At 47.2% G+C, this 18054-nt stretch overlaps 2 protein-coding genes across 2 annotated transcripts in view; one reads left to right on the top strand and one right to left on the bottom strand.

Moving 5' to 3' along the window:
• The window catches only part of scfd2 (sec1 family domain containing 2), a 145955-nt gene extending 141654 nt beyond the window's left edge, over positions 1–4301 (top strand). Inside the window, exon 9 of the mRNA XM_031574378.2 lies at positions 3413–4301. Coding sequence (XP_031430238.1) covers positions 3413–3505 — 93 coding nt within the window. The 3' untranslated portion in view covers positions 3506–4301. The remainder of the gene's footprint in view (positions 1–3412) is intronic.
• Positions 4302–8261: 3960 nt separating this feature from the next.
• rasl11b (RAS-like, family 11, member B) lies at positions 8262–10436 on the bottom strand. The gene is made up of 4 exons (XM_012821856.2): positions 10258–10436; positions 10076–10132; positions 9893–9969; positions 8262–8846 (listed from the first exon to the last, which is right to left on the bottom strand). The coding sequence occupies exons 1-4, from the start codon at positions 10367–10369 to the stop codon at positions 8334–8336; spliced, it is 759 nt and encodes a 252-aa protein (XP_012677310.2). The 5' UTR covers positions 10370–10436; the 3' UTR covers positions 8262–8333.
• Positions 10437–18054: the final 7618 nt, after the last annotated feature.

The raw sequence follows: 18054 nt of genomic DNA, 5'->3' as shown, positions 1-18054 counted from the left end.
ATCTTAAGGGGTTTAGTTATCTAGGGGGTTTGGGATCTGAGAGATTCGCTAATTACTAAATGTAATTAATGAAGGGGCCGCTCCCCATTGATCAATCATATACAAGAGATGTAGAAAAATGTACTCTGCAAAGAGGGCCAGTTTTTGTGCCAATTTTATACCCGCCATTTACTGTTCTGTCTAGTCCATTGTGCCAACGGTTCAATAAAGATCACGAAAAGGAGTGGACTTAATGGGCAGGCCTGTGTTGCGGACCTCTCTAACAGAAAGGAATCAGTGAGATCACCATTCATCATCAATCTGGCTGAGTGGCTCTTGTATAGGGCGTCTCATGTGTCATATATTATGTTATCTGCCTGTTGCTGTTTTAGTTGTAGTACTATGCTTTTGCAGTAGTATAAACCAGTCATTTTGTATTTTGGGAATTTTTTTATATTTTCTACCGCCCTCATTGTATTTTTGTTTAGTATATATTAATTTGGATCTCAAGAGTGTGTATTTCTTCAATCTGGATTCTCATTATGTCTGCTTTAATATTAGGATTCATTGAATTCTTATGATCAGATTCAAGTTTTTCCTTTTATTCAAACTTAAGAACATTAAGATTATTGGTTCTTTGTTTGTTAAGGAAAGATTATTGATTATATATATATAAGATTATCACCTTTCCACTCCTTACCGCATTACAGGCGTCCCAAAGTACAGTCAGAGACACCTCCCCATTGTCATTGTTTTAAATAATCCAATATTTCCAATCCACTATTTTAATTCAATATAGTAGAATTAAATCTCCAATGTGTAAGTTTGCTTCATTGCACCATAGTCAAGGAAAGATACACTGCGCCGTGATCCCAAAGATCCACAGTAAGTGTCATCTCTAATTGATGGGTTTCAGTGTATCCACCAATCAATCCCATCTCTGATATTTTAGTATTTATTTTCTTTGTTCGTTTCTTTGGGTTGAGATAGTATCTGTCCAAAAGTCCCTTGTTCTTCTGATGCGTTCCTATCTAGTATCTGTCCAAGAGTATCTTGTTCCTCTGATGCGTTCCTATCTAGTATATGTCCAAGATTATCTTGTTCTTCTGATGCATCCTATCTAGTATATGTCCAAGAGTGTCTTGTTCTTCTGATGCGTTCCTATCTAGTATCTGTTAGTAAAAATCTGCCTCTGAACCGAGAGGCATATATACGTTGTAAAAGGTAAACAAATTTCCATGAACTTTTCCCATTATCCGTATAAATCTACCTTTTTCTATCCTTAATAGAAGAAATATGTTCATACATTACTCTTCCTGAAATCAGTCTAGCTACCCCTCTTTCATGTTTTGATCCGTTGGAAGATGAGAAGGCGTATTTAAATCCTTGTCTAATTAAGTTTTCGATACCCAAACACTTGAAAACCTTACTCATGCTTTTGTTTGTAAGTGTAAGTGTAAGTATGTGTGTGTGTGTGGGGGGGGGGCAGAGTGGGGTTGAGGGCCCTATATACCTGTGTCGGGGTGCACAAAGAATTTTTCATTTCAAGTGTGTGTGTCACACTGGCATATAAGTGTGTGTGTGTGTGTGTGTGTGTGTGTGGAGATGGGGTCCCAGCCTTGTCTCTGGAAGAGAACTGTGTTCTGGCTGAATGAAGACGCTTGTGGATAAAAGAATCACCCCATGAATACATTTAATGTGACAAATGCAGAGACTAATTCAAGTACAGGACCCACACAGGGGTCTAACCTCAGAGAACAACTGTCTGTCTGTCTCTTTGTCTCTCTCTGTGTGTGTGTGTGTGTCTGTAAATATGTGTGTGTGTGTTTTCTTTTGTCTCATTGCATCTGAAGTGCTGTGTGTGTGTGTCTGTCTGAGTGTGTTTGTACCTGTGTGCATGTGTATGTGTGCGTGTGTGTGTATCCATCAGCCCCATACTGTTATGGTGTGTTCCATTTGCCTTTGAAGTCAGAACTCGGAGCTTGGAACAAGTCGGAAAACAAATGCAATAGCAATTGTTGTTGTTAGCAATTGTTACCAGATTTGAGCAATACCAGTTGATAACGACAGTGGTACAGTGGTAGAGAAGTCGTTTAGTAATCAGAAGGTTGCTAGTTCGATTCCCTGTCGAAGTGTCCTTGAGCAAGACACTGAACCCCTAATTGCTCCTGATGTGCAGTGTGCCATCAGTGTAAATGTAAAATGTAAAATGTGTATACATTGTAAGTCGCACATATGTAAGTCGCTTTGGATAAAAACGTCTGCTAAATGACTAAATGTAAATGTAAATATAACGTGCATCAGCATGTCCACAGATAGACGTTGAACAGTACTGTGTGCACGATTTAATGAGACACAAATGAAACGTTTTCAAGTCTGTGTTGGTGAGGTTCGTCTGACTTTCCAAGTTGGAATTCCGACTTCACAGGGGGCGTTCGTGTTGAAACGTCCGACTTGGAGCTGGGAAATTCCAACTTCCGAGTACAACTGTAACGCACCATTAGCCTACACCCATAAGCTCAGCCCTGCTGTAGAGCTCTGCTGTGGGCCCCTCTGCTGTAGAGCTCCTCTGCTGTGGGCCCCTCTGCTGTAGAGCTCTGCTGTGGGCCCCTCTGCTGTAGAGCTCCTCTGCTGTGGGCCCCTCTGCTGTGGGCCCCTCTGCTGTGGGCCCCTCTGCTGTGGGCCCCTCTGCTGTGGGCCCCTCCTGTAAAGGTCTGCTGTGGGCCCCTGGAGTAGAGCTCTCCTGTAGAGCTCTGCTGTGGGCCCCTCTGCTGTAGAGCTCTGCTGTGGGCCCCTCCTGTAGTGTACAGTAGCTCTAGGTTGCGGCTGTGTAGTGTACAGTAGCTCTAGGTTGGTTGCGGTCGGCTGTGTTGTGTGTGTGTGTGTGTGTGTGTGTGTGTGTGTGTGTGTGTGTAGTGTACAGTAGCTCTAGGTTGGTTGCAGTCGGCTGTGTAGTGTGTGTGTGTGTGTGTGTGTGTGTGTGTGTGTGTGTGTGTGTGTGTGTGTGTGTGTGTAGTGTACAGTAGCTCTAGGTTGGTTGCGGTCGGCTGTGTAGTGTGTGTGTGTGTGTGTGTGTGTGTGTGTGTGTGTGTGTGTAGTGTACAGTAGCTCTAGGTTGGTTGCGGTCGGCACACTCGGCTCCGCCCACTACAAGCCTAGACTCAATCTTCTGACTCTACAGAAAACTGTAACAATGGATGCCACTTTTCTAACAGTTTTTGTTTAGTTTTGTTTTATTTTATTCGTTGTTGTCACTCATTTAATGTAATAATGGTCATCGGTCATCATGCTCATCAAAGACATTGATTCCCAAGAATTTGATGTTGTCTCAAAAGTTCTCTAATTTCCATTGAGATGAAGGTATGACGGTACTGTCGCCTGTGGTTTACCCATGATCCCTCTTTCTTACCCATCATGCTCTGCTCTCCCTCAGGTGCTGGTGTTGTCCACCAGACTGCTGCGGCCCGCAGACATCCCTCAGCTGCTCTTCGCTACCGATAGGCTGGTCCCGGACATCGGAGTGTGAGCATGGACCTCCAGACACACATAACACACACACACACACACACACACACACACACACACACACTTATTTCCCCTCACAGCTCCTCACAACACACTCAAAAATCAACTCAGGCTCCAACTCACACTAAACTCCAGCTCCAGTTCTAATGACTTCTTGGGTGCCTGTGGCCGTCTCCCCCTGGGGATACTGAGCAGGGCCTGTGGTGTGTGCTGGTGGTCAGGGCCCTCAGGGCGTGTTCTTCCCCCGCTGTGGTGGCTCTTCATGTGGCCACTGGGTGGGGAGCCTGTCCCTGTCATTCGCCCCAGGAGCCTGGAGCTTTTGCGCTGCTGTTCAACGTCATGGCCATAAATCTGACCAAGGCCCCTGAGCCACAACCATGCTGTGGACGTAAGTCTATATACACACACACACACACACATATATATATATACACTCATAAACTCATACACACACACACTCCCACATACACATGAACTCTTACCCAAGCCTATACACACACTCACATGTACACAGACACACACACACTCACTCACTCACTCACATGCAAGGCATGGAGGAAAAGAACAAGCCACTAGCCTGCTAAAGCCAACAGCTGGCGGATGGCTCCGACGGGGAGCGCAGGCTGGCCCACACAGAGAGGCTGAGACAGCCCTCTCCTGCCTGATCCCGGGCCTGGAGAGCCGTCAGTGTGTGGCCGTCAAAAAAAAACAAGATCCGGTCCCCGGGAAGAACCTTAAACGCGCACGCCTGCATCTATTCAAGCAGAGAGAGATGATGATGACGACGGTGAAGTTGAGCAGAGAGAGATGATGGCGACGGTGAAGAACCTTAAAGTTGAGCAGAGAGCTGTTGGAACGTGAAGAGGGTGCCTGAGTGAAGAGTAATCAAGCGCACCGCTGGATCAGTGTACAGTACCATTCCTGTAGGACATGAGGTTTTTGTTGTGTTCTTTTTCTTCTTCATCCTTATTATTGTTTACGTTTTTGGATTGTTTGAATTGTTGTCCTATTAAGACACTAGATCTGTAATTCATGTTCTGGTAATAAACTGAAATCTGGTGATCTCACAGTGTTTTGAAGTGGTGAGAATGAATAAGCGTGCACACACCATAAACATGCGAAAAGACACAGACACAGACACAGACACACACACACACACACACACACACACACGCAAGACGCAGACACAGACATGCATAGGAAGGACATCTACGCAGGTAGCTTTCTCAAATGCAGTCGCATCCACGTGCCATATGAAAAAACACCAAAATCTCCATACACAAACACACACACACAGAGACACACACAGACACACAGACACACAGACACACATGTGTGAGAGTGCGCACACACACACACAGACACCCATAGTCCCAGTGTGAGAGCGCACACACACACACAGACACCCATAGCCCCAGTGTGAGAGCGTGCACACACACACACACACACACACACACACACACACACAGACACCCATAGTCCCGGTGTGAGAGCGCACACACACACACAGACACCCATAGCCCCAGTGTGAGAGCGCGCGCACACACACACACACACAGACACCCATAGTCCCAGTGTGAGAGCGCACACACACACACACACACACACACACACACACACACACAGACACCCATAGCCCCAGTGTGAGAGCGCACACACACACACAGACACCCATAGCCCCAGCGTGAGAGTGCACACACGTTCGCGTCTGGGGGTATGTGAAAGCCTGCTCTTCCATCTTGAGTGAGAACATGTGCGGTTATGTCTTCTCTCTCAGAGCGCCACACCAGATCGGTTGGTACCTGTTATGAAGGGGAACTCGCAAATCCCACTGACACGTTCTGCCATTCTTCACACAACACACACACACACACAAACACACACACACACACACACAGACTCGCACCCACGTATCACGTTTGCTCACATGCGTTTCAGTCTATCCATCCTCCTTTCCCTCTCTCCCCCTCTCTCTCTCTCTCACTTTCCCCCTCTCTCCCTCCCCCTCTCTCCCTCTCTTTTGTCCTCTGTCCCTCTCTCCACTCTCCCTTTCTCTCTCTTTCCCTCTAGCCCACTTTCTCCCTCTCTCTCTCTCTCTCTCTCTCTCTCCCTCTCTCTCTCTCTCTCTCTCTCTCTTTCCCCTCTCTCCCTCCCCCTCTCTCCCTCTCTTTTGTCCTCTGTCCCTCTCTCCACCCCCCCCCCTCTCTCTCTCTCTTTCCCTCTCTAGCCCACTTTCTCCCTCTCTCTCTTCCTCTCTCTCTTCTCTCTCTCTCTCTCTCTCTTTCTTTCTCTCTCTCTCTCTCTCAGTCCAGAGACCTCTCTGTCAACTCTGTCCCTCCATTCTCACTGTAAGATGTCAACAGTCTGCATCCTGTGAACAATCTGATGACCGCAGAGAGATGGAGAGAGAGATGGAGAGAGAGATGGAGATATGCTTCTAGTCCTGCACATGGTGTCTACTAGAGTCTCTAATTGGCATGCCCACAGTCTGGTCACGCACACACAGGCACACACGCACACACACACAGTCTTTAATCTAAACAGATGAAAATGATACATGCACATGCACATAGGCCCTAACATTAACGTATTATATATTCACCCATACTACCAATTTCCTTAAGCTTGCATGATATGTACACACGGGGGAGCACACTGAAACACACACATTCACACATACACACATACACACATACACACACTCACACACGCATACGCTTACACACATGCTGGTGTGTGTGAGAATGAGGGTGTCGGTGTTACACGTTGTCGAGGAGCATGATCAGCTCGGCATGGGGTAGCACACGAGGGAAGCTCTAAAAACTGACACATACACACACACACACACACACACACACACACACACACATACACACATACACACTCACACTCACATTCACACACACTCTCTCTCAATGACACCCCATTGCCGACACATACATGCTCACCCATGCATACTTACAGACACTACATAAAAACTCACTTTCATAACATGCTTGGCTAAACGCATACTCTCACTCAAATACAAACAAACACACACTTTTTTCGCCTCCCTATGCTTATGAATATACACGCACACACTCACGCACACACACACACACACACTTACTGCAGACGGGGCGAGAGGATCTGGTAATGGAGGCGCCTGCATCTGTCCAAACACACTTAGCGCTGCCAGAGGCGTCAGCACATTAGGCCTCCCAGATTCCCTGATTCAGGCACGGCCTGTTGCCCTGACACTCAGCAAGAGAGGACCATTAACTGCCCCGATTAGTGAAACTAACTCACACTCAGCAAGAGAGGACCATAAACTGCCCTGATTAGTGAAACTAACTCACACTCAGCAAGAGAGGACCATGAACTGCCCCGATTAGTGAAACTAACTCACTCAGCAAGAGAGGACCATAAACTGCCCCAATTAGTGAAACGAACTCACACACCGCATGCTGACAACAAAACCTGTCTAATTATTTGGATGGGTGACATAACATTAATCGTAATAATTAATTCAAATTGCACGTCTGGTTTATTTGACATGGTGTTAGATAGACCTGAATTGCTCTTTAAGTTGTCAGGAATCTGCTGATAGTGACTGTATGTGCTTGTCTTTGCCAGAAGTGTGTTAGCAGCATGGAACCTGGCATGCTCTTGTGTTTAGAGATGCTTAGTTCGACACTGAAAACCGCAGGAGAGTGGACTCATTCGCTTGCTCAGGTGTTGTGGTCTCATAATTCAGTTAATATGTATGAACAGTGGCTGTGCTGAAGGGGTTGTGTGTGCCTCCTTGCCAACAGTGTAGATTAACATGTAGGCACAGGCCTGTGTGTGTGTGTGTGTGTGTGTGTGTATGAGCGAGAGAGAGCAAGGGTGTGGGTCCAATTTGTTTTGTTTGTTGAAGGTTAGGGATCATCACTTCAAATACACAACAAAATCAGCAGAAACAGGTTACTTCATTTCAAATATTTTATTTTGCGACAAAAATGTGAACAAGTAGAAATAAATAAAATCTTCTTTGTGTTATTTTTAAAGTGCTTCAAAAGAAATACTGTCCCTTACCCACCCCACCCCCACATATTTAAATGCCCCCATAGTCTTTGGTGCTCCATCATCAAGCTGGAGTGAGCAGAAATGATTTACTCTGTTTGAATGGTCACAGTAAGTGAGTGACACTAAAACACACACACACACACACAACACACTGTGTGTCTCTCCATCAGCACCACTATTGGGTTCTGGTTTTCTTCAGGGACACTAGCAAAGGCTGGTTTTAAGAAAAGGCATTTGTGCCCTGAAAGACGACGTCTAAAAATACTCCGCCGTGTCCTTGAGAGCCTCTGTTGCCAGGAGAACATGTTTGAGTGTCCATAGCTGATGCACAGTGTGTGTGTGTGTGTGAGGGTGTGTGTGTGTAGCAGTTTTTTTATGCAGTCTCAGGCAACCCTCCTCAGCCCTTTTGGAGACTACAACTCCCATGATTCTGCTATGTAGGCACAGAAGGTAGAGTCAGTCATTTAAGAAAACAGCAGCCCACCATCATCAATGAAGTTCAGAGATCAGACATCTCTGCATCTTCGGCTGGCTCGCACGTCCATTGCAACGCCACGCCACGGGGCCAGAGGTTAAAGTTCAGCAGTCACCATGCTGTCTCTACAGTAAGGCACATGGCTCTGCTACCGAGGCGCTCAGCTTAAAAAAAAACCCTGTGAAGAGGCAGGCCAAAAGGTTTCCATTCCTCTCCTCCAGCGGCTCATCTTTTTCTTTTCAGGTCAGCCTTCAGCGTTCCCTTCTTGTATAGATTTGTCTCTCGGGTCTTTCGCTCTCCATCATCATCACACGGAGGTGACTGTGCGCACCTTGGCTGACAGCGCCTGCTTGAAGCGTCTCTTGAGGTCCTGCATGTTGGGGGACTTGGGCCGGGGGATGAGCGGGGAGCGCCGCTTCTCGGACCCGGTGGCGGCGGAGCCGGACACGGGGAGGGCGGCGGCGGCGGCGGCGGGCTGCTGCTTGGCCAGGTCGCGGCACAGCCGGTGGAAGGCGCCGTGGACCTGGCTGTAGTCCTCGCTGGCCGACACCTCGTAGAAGCAGCAGCCCAGGGCGGAGGCTAGGAGCGGGCCCTGCTGGGCGTCCACCTGCCTCACGTGCAGCAGGTCCGCCTTATTGGCCAGCAGGATGACAGGCGGCATGCTCGTCTTATCGGCGTGGGCGCGCATGACAAGCTGGTGGAGCTGACCAATGAAATCGAAGCTGCGCTGGTCAGTTACAGAGTAAACCAGGACGATGGCGTCGGCCCACTGGATGGAGCGAGTCACGTGGTCGGTGCATCCTGGACCATTTGCAGTGACCTGGAAGTAGAAGAAAGAGCAGGAAAGGGTTAAACAGTGCAACAGTCAAAACAGTGTAAACAGTCATCCAACTCAGTTAGAAAATCGCAAACAAAACCGCTCTATTTGCATGTTCTTTAACAACAGGAAGCCATTTGATAAATCTGAAGTCAGCACACCTAACCCAGCGACCTTAATTCAAACCATGAGCCTATCAAGTATCTGGAGTTGTTATGCAACATGTCTGGGAGCCAAGGGGGGAAAGTGACTAAAGAAACCCCTTTTTTGTTGAGGTTGGGGGCTATAACATTATACCAGTCCAGCCCGCCTCCCCGGTCCCCGGAGACGACTGTAACGGTGAAGGTGATTGAGTAGACTGAAGTGCTGGACGTATCGTTTGCCCCTGGCTCGGATTGCCGCTGGACTGAACAGGGAAATTAGCCGGCGAGACTAACAGACTCTTTCACCCGAGTTAGGGAGAGGGGGGGCGGGGAAAAAAAAAAAGGCTGATGCTACGTGGTTTTGGACTACTGCCCAGACGAGGAAATTAACCTCGCGCACTTATCTTGGCTTCAAATTCTCCAGACTATGGGACTGTTGAGGAGAAAGCCACCACACTGACCGATTTGATCTTAATTAAATCAATTTTCCTCTGTAATTTCACAAAACTGCTTTACAATTATGGGCTAGTGTAATTAAAAAGATATCCGCGTAGGAGACGTGGCTCCTTCGTATCTTTACTGTTGAGTGAGAGAGCCTGCAAATACCCCAAAGCCCATTCAAAACATCTCATACGGATTTGCTTTCATGGTTTAACCAGGGTAGACAATAAATGAATGCATTGCATCGTATGAGACCAACACTATCCTTAGGCTAATTGCCCCGAAGTGTCGAAAACGAATAGAGGATACAAAAGGGTTTGCAGAGACAAAAGGCGAAGGTATGTGGTCCGTGAGCCGCAGCTGTTAGAAACTTAACCCGTGGACTAGCCTAATTATCTGTGCGCATAAGCCGTTTCGCTTTGTTTCTGCGTAGTTACGTTATTAAAACACTAACAGTGTACTTACATTAACGCCTGGCGTGTCCTGAACTTGGATGGCAACTTGCTCATTGTCGATCTGGACATCACGAGAGTAGAGATTACCTGTTGAAGTGAGATACAGATGATTAGTTCAGTGGCAGTGGCAGTAAATTGTCAATGTGTAGCTACAGAGCGACTGATTGCGTTTGTATTCAATGTTCATTCTTACCTGCATTTCTCTCATAATCACCGATGAATCGTCTTGTTAGAAATCTCACAACCAGCGCTGCGGAGAGGAAGAACCAAGAGTAAATACACTGCCGATTTTTTTAACCCAGTAAAAATTCATAAAGTTACATTGGCACATAGATGTAGTTTTCTACTTTAAGTGTAATTAAGGAAAGGACTTACCAGTTTTTCCAACGCCACTTCCACCAATCACTGCTATTTTGATAACCCGACCAGACGGGCACTCTGAAGTTGAGTACTCCGCGATGGTGGACATGTTCTGTATAAGACGCATTTTGAGGATTATTTTCCCGTTGGATACCAAAGGCGGGAAAAAAAATCTTAATATCCACAAGCTCAGATCTGTCCTCGTTTGATGTGTTCGAGCAATTTATAATCCAGTTGCTGTGCTTTGTTGGTCAGAAGAGCTGTGTTCGTGCTGTAAGGAGCTCAGAAGACGGTCTCTGCGCTTTAACAGACTCTCGGGGGTATTTATACTGCTGTTGGAGCGCTCTTCTCTGATTGGCTAGCACGCCCAGCAGACCCCCCACTCCCCGACACTGCCCACCTCAGCGTTTCACGTGTATAGCTGAGACATACGGAGGAAAGAGAGCAAGATAGATAGAAAGCGAAAAGCACTCGACAGGTGGGTTTGCTCAAATGAGTTTAAGAAACATCGTTGCTTCCAGGGAAGCAAATTGTTTTTATGTTTCCTCAGTCCTACAAAAAGACACATCTGTCACTTATTTCACATGAGTGCTGAAAACGGGCACGCGATCAGATGCTAGGTGGCGACCTTCAGTAAAGTGTAATTTGCTGTTTTCTCCAAAGAGACGGAGCCATTTTACACAAAACAGCGACAGACCTTGATGGGGGCATTTCACAAGCGTCAGTGCTTCAAGGCGCGCTTGTCATGTGGGCGGCGTTTTGGCCACATAAGTCGTTCAGTCATCAGGCAAAGAATGTATAAAGAAATCACCCGTTTCTCATCAGCACAGTGATACAACCAGTTTCCAAAGAAACCCCATGTTTGTAATTACCCAAGAACTGGAGTTTTATATACTGAACCATTAATGGTAAAATAGCTTGTCATCATTCAGTGGTTCAGCAAGCAACTTTTACATACAGTTTACATATAGTTTACATATATCATTCATGTAAGTGTATCTTAATCTAGGCTTAGCCCATATTCCCTATGGCACACCGCTACAGCTCAATTCTCATATATGTAACTTAAGGAATGAACAGTGTTTGTGAAACTATGTAGTGTATTTCTTATTATATAAAGAGATACATCCTCAGTGGTGTGTGTACTGTGTGTTAAGTGTAGTCTGTTGACAGTCACTGTCACTGTCACAGACTGAGCATAACACTACTGTCAGAGGGTATAAGGCCTGCTCTGCTGTGACACGCTTCAGCATGCCCTGGAGCTCAGCAGGGGGGGGTGGGTGCATGTGGACAGCCCTCTCCAAGCCACCTCCATCCCCTTCGTGATAGGGGTAGGGAGCCCCTTTGAAAACAAAGCCATTATATTTCGATATTTGGATGACAAACAGATTGCATGGCTCTCGGAGGAAAGACAGCACACTCCTACGACACAACGACGACACAACACACTGGTTTCTGTAGGGCAATACACACACATGTTTCTGTAGGGGTAACACACACACACATGTTTCTGTAGAGCAATACACACACATGTTTCTGTAGGGTAACACACACACTAGTTTCTGTAGGGCAATACACACAGAATTTTTCTGTAGGGGTAACACACACACTAGTTTCTGTAGGGTAACACACACACTAGTTTCTGTAGGGTAATACACACACATTTCTCCCCTGAGTGCGGATCTTTACAGGTGAGTGTTTCTCTGGTAGAATGCAAATAAGGAGCATGCTTTTTGCTGTGTTCTTTCACATGCTGCCCATGTGTATGTTTTTGTCTGTGCATGCATGTGTGTGTGTGTGTGTGTGTGTCTGTGTCTGTGTCTGTGTCTGTGTGTCTGTGTGTGTGTGTGTGTGTCTGTGTGTGTGTCGTGTGTCTGTGTCTGTCTGTGTGTCTGTGTGTCTGTGTCTGTGTGTGTGTGTGTGTGTGTGTGTGTGTGTGTGTGTGTGTGTGTGTGTGAATTACACTAGTGAAATAGACTAGGTGAGCGTGTGGCGAGGTGTGTGTTTAATGTCAGAGCAGTGATCTGTTGTGGGGCCTTGTCAGGATAGCGGGGGTGCCTGAGGCTCAAAGTCTTAACATGTTTTGGCCTTTGTAGTCTCGCTGCCTCTCAATGCTTAGTTGGATCACTCTTTTCTCTCTCACTCTCTCTCTCTCTCCTTCTCTCTCTCTCTCTCTCTCTCTCTGTCTTTCTCCCTCTCCTGCTCTCTCTCTCTCTCTCGCTCCTTCATTCTCTCCAGTCTTCACCTCATAAACATGCACACACACACACACACACAAATAGAAGCTGATATGGAGGCCTGCTGGTTACCAGCTGAGTCTTAGTGAGGAGATTTTTCCAAGTCAGCGGATCAGTGTGTAATGACAGCCTGCCTGTGGCGTTACCCAACGTAACCTGCTATTGTTTCCACCCTTCACTCATCTCTTTCTTCTCTCTGGCCCACTTTCACTTTACTGACTTTCTCTCTTTTTCTCTCTCTCTCTGCATCTCTCCCTCTCTCTTTCTTCTCTCTCTCTCTCTCTGTCTCTCTCCCCCCTCTCTCTCCCTCTCTCTTTCTGTCTCTCTCCCTTCTCTCCCTCTCTCTTTCTGTCTCTCTCCTCTCTCTCTCTCTCCCCCTCTCTCTCTCTTTCTGTCTTTCTCCTCTCTCTCTCTCTTTCTATCTCTCTCTCTCGCTCTCTCTCTCTCTGTCCCTGGCTTTCTTTCACTGGTGTTCATGTGTCTGACTCCGCTGGTATTTTTGGCAGGCAGCCGTGGTGTGATTAGGGTCTGGTATGTATATTTGATAAGAGCCCTGATGACAGTAGACTGCTGCTGAAATATGAAATTAATGGCTTCGATTCGTCAACGGACGGGTCCATGCAGGCTATGACACCCCAGACCACCCTACCCACCAACACCACCACCCTCTGACACCCCCACACCACCCTCTGGCCTTACTTGGCTTGACTCACCACTTCACAAGTGAGCAGAATGTGTGTGTGTGTGTGTGTGTGTGTGAGAGGACCCTCCAGGTATGTGCGACCCACAGGGAACCAGGGCACAAACAGAAGGTGAGACTGCTGAGAGAGGGTGGCAGGGATGTATTGTTCCCTGCGATAGACCTTGTCCCTGTGGAGAAGTGCTTCTTATTTCAGTCGCCATTGTGGCTCTAAACAACGCACCAGTTCAGTCCCGTCACTCTGAACCTGCCATACATGCCCAGTGTTCTAGATGTTCCTCTCCTCGACAGATTGGTTACTGTGAATGGAATGACGCCTATGCCCGGGGGTAGCTCATGGCAACGCGCAATGGTGTGAAAGCCCTCCCACCAGGTGTGCCATTGCCACTGTTCTTGTCACGTGCTGTCACGGCTGTCACGTGCTGCCACGTGCTGCCGAGGTGCCACATTAGTGTCAAGCGTTTAGCGGCCCTTTATCGCTAACGCGCCGCCGCTAAGTGTTAGCCCGCTAGCTTGCCGACAAAAGCTGCAGGTGTCCCACAACGACCGTGACGTCAACCTGAGGTGAGAGGTGTGCCCTGTGAGGTGTGATCTCACAGGAATTTAACATGTCGTTCAAGGCTCGTCAGATTCCAGCGCTAATGTGTTAAGATGTATGTGTAGTGCAGTGAGGGTGAGGGACCAAAAGAATTTATTTAATTAATTTAATGTTATATTTTTTTCACTAATATATAATATATTCTGTTTTTTTTAGAGTGTGTGGATTGGATGAAAAGTTTATCCATATACTAAGGATTGAGATTGTAGAGATCACTTTACGTTTTCCTAAACTTTACCGATCACTTAACACCATGCAAGTAGTTGTTATGGGTTCTTAGGTCATCGCCAAAAGGTCTGCATTTTCTTGAGAAAATAAGTAGCATTTGTAGCATTTGAAACATTTGGATCTTCCCTGTATACCAAGTCTGTGACCAAACTCTACAAATGGTGCAGCCGTATCCAATAGATTTAGCTTTTAAAGTGATAGTGAAGTACAGGTGAAAGTGGCAGTAGAAGTTATAAATGAGGTAGGAGACATGATAAGATATAAATACGGTGATGGGTTCATTTCCCATACAGAGATATCAATCAAACTCTCTGAGCATGTTTAATTCCACCCTATGTGGCTGGCACTGATGACTGCGATTACTCTTTAGGGTTTGTGTTTGTACAGCCCTTCACTAGACGTGTGTGTGTAATGGGGGTTATTGGAGCTGTTGTATTGAGTTACACTGTGTGCTGCTGTATAGGGACGTGTTGTATAGGGTTACACTGCATGTAGTTTAATAAGTACAGAGTGTATGTCATGTTATGTTATGTTATATTATGTTTGCTATGTTATGCAATGGTAGGTTGTTGTGTGGTGCCTTGTCCTAAGAATTTCAGTGCCCAGTCTGACCCTGTGTCATTCTGTGCATCTGACAATAAAATACTTGTAACTTGTAACAAGTCCCTTTGTCTGTAGCTTAATATAGTGAAGCTGTGTAAGATTACACTTTGACTACCTTTTGTAAAAATCGCACTACTGTGTTCAATCGCACTACTGCTGTTTTGAGCCGCACCACATTGAATTAGAGTTGAATTGTGTCCCCTTTGAGTGGAGTTCCCTATACTCATCTTAAAAAAGTCATGACTAATAAGTCTTTTGAGGCGTGGTATTGATCTGTGTGGGACAGATTGTGTGTGTGGCGCGCTTTGTGTATTGGACCAGCACAGGATCTGGGCGGGTCACAGGCGCATGAGAAAAGAGGCTGGACGGAGGCCCGGTGGGAATCCACATCGGGCTCAGGCCAGCGCGGGAGGGAGCGAGGTGTCACTCACACACACACTACAATGGAGCGGGGGCAGGCACATGGGCTGGGCTCCTGGGGGAGAAAAGAGGGGTAATATGGACCCCCCCCATGGGGGGCAATCAAATGGCCACAGGGGGGGGGTAGATTGGGGGGGGGTTGCTTTGAGAGGGGGTAGGTGTGGAGAGAAAGGGAGTGTGGGTTTGTGTGTGTGTGTGTGATGGGGATGCTGTTTTAATGATAACATTAGTCGTGTGTGTTAAAGAGAGAGAGAGAGGAGGGGGTGGAGGGGTGTGTGTATGTGTGTGTGTGTGTGGTGTGTGTGTGTGTGTGTGTGAGTCTCTCAGAAGGATGTCCTCGTTGACACATCGCTGAGGGCTGATTTCCCGGGGGGGGTCGATGGAAGTGCCCCACCCTGAGAGTGACCCCCTCTTCCAGGCCAAGCCAGGCCACCTCCAGCTCACACTAGCATTAGCGCCAGAGCTAACACGGATGGGTCACGTCACGAGGACACTATGGGTGCGTCACGTCACGTCACGAGGACACGATGGGTCACGTCACGAGGACACTATGGGTGCGTCACGTCACGAGGACACTATGGGTGTGTCACGTCACGTCACGAGGACACTATGGGTGCGACACGTCACGTCACGAGGACACTATGGGTCACGTCACGTCACGAGGACACTATGGGTCACGTCACGTCACGAGGACACTATGGGTGTGTCACGTCACGAGGACACTATGGGTGCGACACGTCACGTCACGAGGACACTATGGGTGCGTCACGAGGACACGTCACGTCACGAGGACACCATGGGTCACGTCACACTATGGGTGCGTCACGTCACGAGGACACTATGGGTGCGTCACGTCACGTCACGAGGACACTATGGGTGCGTCACGTCACGAGGACACTATGGGTATTTTCGCATATGTTCCACTCTGTAATGGCATCATCACTGATGAAAGAGGGGGGCATAAATGAAGTGCCAAATAAAAGTGCCACTATTTAGAGAGTTTCATTTGGTGGGTGAGCATGCTTCTTAGGGTCCGGTCTTCTGTGCTCTGATACTGTAGGCCTTGAGTGATTTCTTCTGAGGTCTAATCGATGTTCATTAATATCTGAGCCATTCTGGACACACATGTTAAGGAATATCACACTAGAAACTAGCCAGTATCTCAATGCATCATGGGCATAGGCAGGTGAACACCTTGACTAGGTAGCCTAGTCTTGAGCAAACGCCATGTTGAGCCAAGTTTGTGTTTATAATTTCACTAGCGCTTAGTGAACCCTCCTGGTCAGGCCAAAGATTCTTTAACTTCCTGGAGCGCTGCATGGGGCTAATGAAAACGTTACGTAACTCCAATAGCATACATGGGACACGGAAGCACAGGACTCCAATAACATACATGGGACAGGGAAGCACAGGACTCCAATAACATACATGGGACAGGGAAGCACAGGGCCCCTTCCCAGCATTCGTGTGTGTTACTACAGCCATGCTTCAGTGACTGTGTGCACACACGCTACCATTGTTATTCCATTATCCATAGCCATGCACACAACTCTTGATCTTCCAATTTTCCAAAGCACCCATTATTTTTTTTTTCCTTGCAACAAGTTCATGGTCCATTAAACATGGGTGGATCCAGGACTATTTTTAGTCAGTAACCATTAGCCACTAAATATGGCCTCCCACTGTAAAGCAAACAGGCTTAACTAACTAAAATGCCTGCCGCCTTAAACACAACAGCATGACCGTTAACAATAGAGAACACTCCTCTAATTGATGCTGCTGATGTTTTTAGAGAGACGTGGCATGCAGTGAAGAAATACATGCCACTTAGTAAAACCATTCCTCGGGAAGACAGATGGAAGTATGCATTGCAAATGGCCAGTAATGCATGGCGGGCTTGTCAGTGCAAGCGGAGAGAATCTCGTTCGTTTGATGAGCCTCTCCTCTCCTCCCATCAGAGGCTCAAAAGGACGTCACTGATAACGGATGTCCCACCCGCTTTTCCCGCAAACTTCCTTAAGATCCCACTTGAAAGCCTCCCGTAGATCCAGCGGCCTGATTTTTGTTTATCCCATCACGGGGCGTTCGTTAGCATTTCCGATGGCCGAAGGGAATTCCTTAGGCCACTTTTTTTTGTTTTGTTTTGTTTTGTTTTGTTTTATTTTCCGTTTTGGGTTGTGTTTTGTTGTTGTGTTTTGTGCTGGAGCATGCTCTCCACCCTCACAAAAGGAGAAGAGGCCGTTTGCTCTTATTGAGATGTAAACACCCCCAGCACTCGGGCTCATCCGCATACACACACACACACACACACACACACACACACACACACACACACACCCAGCACTCGGGCTCATCCGCATATCTCTACATGTCAACACACTGTGAAGGGAAAAGATAGATGAATGAAGGTAAGGGGGGTGGTGTGTGTGGGGGGCTGTTTGAATTACAATACTCTCTTCACCCTGCACCCCTTCTCTCTATCTCTGTCTCCCCCACACTCACACTCACACACACACACACACACACACACACACACACACACACACACACACACGCACATACACACACACACGCACATACACACACACACACACACACACACACACACACACACACACACACACACACACACACTCAGACACACACACACACACACACACACACTCTCACACACACACACACACACACACACACACACACACACACACACACACACTGGCCTCAGGAATGTGCCCAAAGGCTTGTACAGTAAAGGCTTGGCCATCACTGACCTGCTGGGCAGAAAAACAACACGGAAACTATTTTCAGGAGCTGGAGATGAGCGTTTGCATTCCTCGGGCCATCTCAGCCGTGAGATTGGGTAATGGCTTCCTCTTCTCCCTTTTCATTAGTCTTTCATTCGCCTCACTACCAAACACATGTGGTGTGTGTATGTGGCCCAGCGACTGTATGCTAACTCTCACAACTGGATGTGTACGCATGTTCACACAGGTTTACCAAGTGGAAACTATTTGTCAGAAGGTGCC

This window comes from Clupea harengus, chromosome 10 (genome assembly GCF_900700415.2).
Source record: "Clupea harengus chromosome 10, Ch_v2.0.2, whole genome shotgun sequence".
Classification (NCBI taxonomy): domain Eukaryota; kingdom Metazoa; phylum Chordata; class Actinopteri; order Clupeiformes; family Clupeidae; genus Clupea; species Clupea harengus.
Note: the sequence above shows the minus strand (reverse complement) of the source record. Positions and strands in the feature narration are given on the sequence as shown.

What these genes read in the sequence shown, in the direction of transcription:
- rasl11b (XM_012821856.2), bottom strand. Translation starts at nt 10,369, where the DNA reads ATGCGTCTTATACAGAACATGTCCACCATCGCGGAGTACTCAACTTCA. An exon ending in AAGTGGCGTTGGAAAAACTG is followed by an intron (nt 10,133 to 10,257) that starts GTAAGTCCTTTC and finishes TCCTCTCCGCAG; the next exon opens with CGCTGGTTGTGAGATTTCTA. An exon ending in TGATTATGAGAGAAATGCAG is followed by an intron (nt 9,970 to 10,075) that starts GTAAGAATGAAC and finishes TCACTTCAACAG; the next exon opens with GTAATCTCTACTCTCGTGAT.